The 6000-nt window shown below is 52.0% G+C and overlaps 1 protein-coding gene across 1 annotated transcript; it reads left to right on the forward strand.

Moving 5' to 3' along the window:
* Positions 1-3252: 3252 nt before the first annotated feature.
* Positions 3253-5387, forward strand: LOC101752576. The gene is made up of 2 exons (XM_004984652.3): positions 3253-4201; positions 4346-5387. The coding sequence occupies exons 1-2, from the start codon at positions 3578-3580 to the stop codon at positions 4430-4432; spliced, it is 711 nt and encodes a 236-aa protein (XP_004984709.1). The 5' UTR covers positions 3253-3577; the 3' UTR covers positions 4433-5387.
* Positions 5388-6000: the final 613 nt, after the last annotated feature.

Below are 6000 nucleotides of genomic sequence, written 5' to 3' on the forward strand. Positions count from 1 at the left end.
TCTCCAACAGGGGTGGATTGGTGGATACGATCAGATAGCGCCACGATCAGATAGCGCCGCTTTTTTCCACATTTTTACATTTTAAAGCGAGCACAATAAATTTGGATATCCTTGAATAACACAAATAAAAAAAGATTATGCAGACCTTAATCTAAACATATCCGTTTGCCTTCAGTTAACAGCAAAATTATGAAATCACGACTTTAGATAACACGACAATTGTAGCAAGTAAACGTAGGAAACTTCAAAATTTTAGTAGCAATGCTGGCTGATTGCAGTGTCGCAGCTCCACAAATATGAAGACTTGTTATGAATAGTCTATTTTATCCTTTGTGAATGGGTCCACGTGTCAATCTCTTCTCTCTTCTGTCCTCCTCTTTGTCCCTCTCTCTTTTTTAGATCCTGAGCTCCACGCCATGGCCAAGCAGCACCACCGCCTCGTCCTCTTCGGCGGCAATAATGGCGGGCATCAACACCTGAAGCGGGAGAAGCACAGAAGCCACGTGAGAAGCGGCCATAACGACTTTTTTCTCCTTGCCATTTTTTCTCTATCTCTCTTTCTTCTTCCTCGGGAAACCAAGAATTGAGCCAAGCAGCAGCTTCAATCGCCATCCTTCCCCTCCCAACTTCGGCCACCATTCCACAATAGCCGCCGTACGAGCCTTCCCCACCTCACAACTTCCTCCCGTCGCCGGCCATGGCTCCTTCAGCTGGGGATTGAAGAATCCCCGCCCGCCACTGCCGCCGGCCCGAGCTCGAGCGCTGCCAGTGAACCCCTCCGTCCCGACCTATTCATCAACCAAAGACCGCCAAAAAGGAACCCTGGTGAGCCGTGGATCCTCCAGCCCATGTTCCCTCCCTTCCTCCGTTGCCCTAGCCGCCGTAATCAGCTCAAATGCCGCCACCAGAGAGCTGTTCCCACCACCGCTCGTTGCCAGCCATGTCCGGCCACCTTCCGGGCAGGGGCCGCGTGACCGACGCGGGCAGGGGCGGCAAGGTTCGGTGAGCAGGGGCGGCGTGGCCGCACCTGAGGGGGCGAGGGCGGCGCGGCTCCGAAGGACGACAGCGGCGTGGGTAGAAATCAGAAATGAACCGGTACGTTGTGTAACGAGAGGCAAAGGTAGGTAAATAACCTCCAACTCCACGCGGAAGTCTGAAATTGATGTTTTTGGAGCATCCCCTGAGGTACTCCAGGAATAATGTGGATCTAACCTCTAGCTCCACGTTTTTTCTTGACGAATTTGGCAAGCAATTTTGTGGAGTCGGTGAGGTTGAAGTGGAGTGCTGTCAAGCACCTGAAGAAACGGCGCAACAGAAATGACGACCGGATTTATACTTTTCACGTGGCACAGTGTTGGAATTCGAAGTAGCTCTACGAGCATCCGCAGTACACCAGCAAATGCAGATAGATCGCAGTTATCTGATCGTCTTGTTGGACCACAGATAGCGTCGATTCAAAAATAACTTTTTTTTTCTTAACTGAACCACATATAGCGTGGATTGAAAAATAACATTTTTTCTTAACTGAATGGAAGCGGATTACTCACATGTACTGGGATATGGATATTATTACCATGTTTAACTCCGTGTTCGTCATACTATAACACTATATTCATGCCTGCAGAAAAAAAATCAGACATGTCCATATTAGTATCCATTTATCCTCGAGACTTTAAAGTGTACTTTCCTTCCTTGTCAAAATATGAATATTATAATGGGTAAGGGCAGCTTGTCCAAATTGGGAGATAGAGGCTAACCTCTGTCGCATCGGATGTTTGAACACTAATTAGAAGTATTAAATATAGGTTAATTATAAAACTAATTGCACAACCCCTAAGCTAAATCACGAGACGAATCTATTAAGCCTAATTAGTCCATGATTTGACAATGTGGTGCTACAGTAACCATTCGCTAACGATGAATTAATTAGGCTTAATAGATTCGTCTTGCGATTTAGCCTCGGGGTTCTACTATTAGTTTTGTAATTAGCTCATATTTAATCCTCCTAATTAGCATCTGAACATCCGATGTGACTGGGCTAAAGTTTAGCCCCTAGTATCCAAACCAGACCTTAGGGGTGTTTGGGGGGGGGCTAAAGTTTAGCCCCCCATTTTACCCAAATTTTAGCCCCTTGCTCCCAAACAGGAGGGCTAAACTTTAGCTCCTCCAAGGGGTGCTAAAATGAGTTAAAAGTGGTCCCCGCTACCCTTTATTCCTCCGTTGCCCCCTCCTCGCACTCTTCTCTCTCCTCCCCGCAACACCCCCGCTACCCTCCGACCGGCCCCGTAGCCTCCGCTAGCCCCACCGCCTCCGGCTAGCCCCGCCACCTCCGCCGGCCCCACCGCCATGCCCGCCGCCGCAGGGGAGGTCCTGGATCCGGCGTACCTCCATATCCCGGTGGTCGTGGCGACTGCTGGGGACCTCGCCGCGCGGCCGCTGGGGCACGCCGTGGAGCTCGTGAAGCGGGCCAAAGGGGAGGTGGGCGTCGAGTACATGCAGTCGGTGGCAGACCTAATGGTGCTGTGCGAAAGTGGTTCGCCTCACCGAAAGCGCGCGCATCGTCGGCGGCAAGTTCAAGCTCGCTCGGAAGGGGAAAAGAGGAGGTGGTTTTCGATTCCGGCGATGGTGACGCTCGACGACGGCGACGGGTAGGAAGAAGTTGAGAAGGAAGAAGTAGAGGAGGGGTAGAGGAGAGGAGAGAAAGCAGGGGTGAATGGATCTTTTATTAGTACAGGTGCTAAAGTTTAGCCCCTCACCTAAACACACCAAAAGATTAAAATTAGCACTCCATTTGAGGGAGGCTAAAATTTAGTCCTGAGCTAAAATTTAACTTCTTCCTTCCGAACAAGTTCGATTTAGCGTCTTCTTCCTTCCGAACAAGTTCGATTTAGCGTTTTACCGTTCTATGCTTCCAGTGTATGCGGGTCCCACAGCTGAGTAAAAGAAAAAAAAAAGTAAGCAGGTCCATGTACTTTTTTCTCCCAGGCACGGGAAGACGGACAGCAGCACCGGTGTATTCACTTGAGTTCGACCTCTACGCGGAGTTCGATTTTTGTCTGACAGCCAACCGTCGAACCTCATGTACTCTATTCGATTTTTTGAGCCTACTGGTCGATTTAAGCGCGCACTGGAGCTGCTCTAAATTTGGATTTATCGGTATCGGTTCATTGATGGGTTAGATTACATGCAGATTTTCCTCACCGTATTTTGGGGTTTACCGTATATCAGACCAGATTAACACAGATTTCTTCCATATACATCCGGTTTATTTTCCATCCCTAATCTCGATTCCAGCAACTCGGTTCGGCAGTTCCCAAGCCGAATAAAACGGCGTTCGAGGGGAAACCAGAGCACACGTACGATCCTACCACGCCCGTTACGCGCACCAGCCCCACCAATTTCCCCCCACTTCTGGCAAAGCTCTGCCCCAAACCCCGCATTCACCTCGCCAAACTTTCCCCTCTTCCTCCGCCCGCACTTCCACCGCCGCTCCTCCCAGATGCCTCAGTAGGCTCCAAAAATCCAAAGCCACCCCTCCCCCACGCTCCCATCCACCCCCAGGGCGGCGTCCGGCTCCATGACGACCCGATCCAACGGCGACGGCCACGGCAACGCGGCGTCCTTGTACCCGCAGCGCCGCCCGCACTACGGGTACGGCGGCGGGTCCGCCTCCTTCCGCGGCTGCTGCTGCTGCCTCTTCCTGCTGCTCACCTTCCTGGCGCTCCTCGCCCTCGCCGTCGCGCTCGTCGTCGTGCTCGTGGTGAAGCCCCGCAAGCCGCAGTTCGACCTCAACCAGGTGTCCGTGCAGTACCTCCTCGTGGCCCCGCCGACGTCCGCCGCGGCGACCCCCGCCGGCGTGCCCCCCGCGGCCCCCGGCGCCGCCTACCTCTCCCTCAACATCACGCTGCTCTTCACCGCCGTGAACCCCAACAAGGTGGGCATCCGGTACGGCGCCACGGCGTTCGACGTCATGTACCACGGGGTGCCGCTCGGGGTGGCGGCGGTGCCCGGGTTCGAGCAGCCCGCGCACAGCACCCGCCTGCTCCAGACCCGCGTCATCGTCGACCGCTTCAACGTGCTCCAGGCCGACGCCCAGGATCTCGTCCGCGACGCCGCGATCCGCGACAGCGTCGAGCTCCGCATCACCGGCGACGTCGGCGCCAAGATCCTCGTGCTCGGCTTCTCCTCCCCTAAAGTCCAGGTAGGAATCGACACGCCACCCGCACCCGCCGCACCCGAAACCAGCAACCTTGTTCGCTTTCGCCGCAAGCGTGTGATGCGTGAGTTTCGAGCCTCTCTTAAGCGGCGGAACTGACGTGATGTGTGAACGAACCTCAACCTGCAGGTGTCGGTGGATTGCGCGATCGCCATCAGTCCAAGGAGCCAGTCGCTGAAATACAAGCAGTGCGGCGTGGACGGGCTAAGCGTGTAGGCCGCCGTTGCCGTCGCCGTCGCCGGAGCAGCAGAAGCAGAAGCTGTAATCCAATGGGGATAGATAAATTGGATGGATCTGTGCGTCGATTCTAATCTCCCTAATCTTTGGGTTTTGATTTCCTTCCTGTGCGTGGGGGGTAAATTTTGAGCTCTCTTACCGTAGAGGAGGCCGCTGATTCTGTGGATTACCACTGGTTGCAATTAGTAGTATCAGTATTACTACGGTTACACATTCATCGATCGCCATGAGCAAATTGCTTAGGAGCTAAGGGAAGTGGGTGGGAAAAGGTGCGAGGCGCGAGGAAGCGAGCGGAATCCAGTCGCTTTTGCTGCTCTCTTCCTCATCCTCCGCCTCGTTTGTGATTGTTTCGTTTCGTTTCGTTTCGGAGTTGGTGGGTCTGCGCTGTCTGCCATGGCCTATTGGCCTTGTCTGGTTAATCTGGCTCACTTCAGCCCGTAGTGGAGCCGGGCATGGGAGGAGTTAGGCAGTACTCCAGAGTCCAGGCACCTGTGTGGGTGGGTGGTTCCTCACTTTCATGGTAATGGTGGGGTCAAACCGTCAAAGGTTAAGGTTTACTGGAAGTTACCACTTGCATCCTTGCATGGTGGGCCGAAACGGAACGGGAACGTAGGTGGTGGAATTTAGGCTTTGTAAATGCGGACTCCAGAGCGTGGTGGAAGACTGGAAGAGTGGAAGTAGAACCTTTGTTCGTTGGCTGTGGCGTGACCTGTGTCGTCTACAGATACTTGGTGTATAAAATGTGAGCTACTGACTTCAAATCTCAGTTCGCACATGGCACGAGGCATGGTGTGTTAATTTTTTTCCTGGTGAATTTACGAGAGATTTGCTGTCACCAGTGTCTTGGTTTGGTTTATTGATTCCCGTTTACGCTGCATGCTGTACAAAATTTATTCTGGGCTTAAATTCGTTTACTGAAGCATGTTAATATGCGGAATTCAAGGCATTCGCTTGAAACAGTTATGCATTCTCATTTTTTTTTCCAATGAATTGTTATTTATTCATAGAATCATAGGTATAGCCTTCTTATGTTAGAAGGAAATCTCGTCATTTGTTCTGATTCAGATAGATCAGTTGCTACTAACACTTTTGATTTTCTTCTTTCCTTTTCGCAACTTGCTAGTTGCTATGGACTTCTCACCAGCTTAGACTTTGGATTGAAAGTTTGAAACTCACACTGCTTGACTAAACCAACTCAGGTCGCTGCATTTTCTAATCCGCTGATTGCGGTTTAAATGTAACGGGATGTTGCGCTTGTGCAAATGCGGCGACCCATCGTGGTCGTGAATGCATCCATGGACCGGCTTTGTTACGTTTTGCCTTTTTGTTTTGTTGTATAGCGACCATCGTTCTTGACCTAACAAGGACTAACAGACGGCTACCGTAGCCTCGCCGTTTCCCACGTCGCTGGACCTGGACATGCTACCGTAATCGTTGCCTTGGCCTCGTGGATTTCCTGGCTCGGTTCACTGACTCACTGCAGCCTGACCGTTTCGCACTTGGTAGTCCGAGCTTGGAAGTTGGAGCGCGAACAATACAACTGTGGA

This window comes from Setaria italica, chromosome IX, assembly GCF_000263155.2.
Source record: "Setaria italica strain Yugu1 chromosome IX, Setaria_italica_v2.0, whole genome shotgun sequence".
In the NCBI taxonomy this organism is placed as follows: Eukaryota; Viridiplantae; Streptophyta; class Magnoliopsida; order Poales; family Poaceae; genus Setaria; species Setaria italica.

What these genes read in the sequence shown, in the direction of transcription:
- LOC101752576 (XM_004984652.3), top strand. Translation starts at nt 3,578, where the DNA reads ATGACGACCCGATCCAACGGCGACGGCCACGGCAACGCGGCGTCCTTG. An exon ending in TCTCCTCCCCTAAAGTCCAG is followed by an intron (nt 4,202 to 4,345) that starts GTAGGAATCGAC and finishes CTCAACCTGCAG; the next exon opens with GTGTCGGTGGATTGCGCGAT.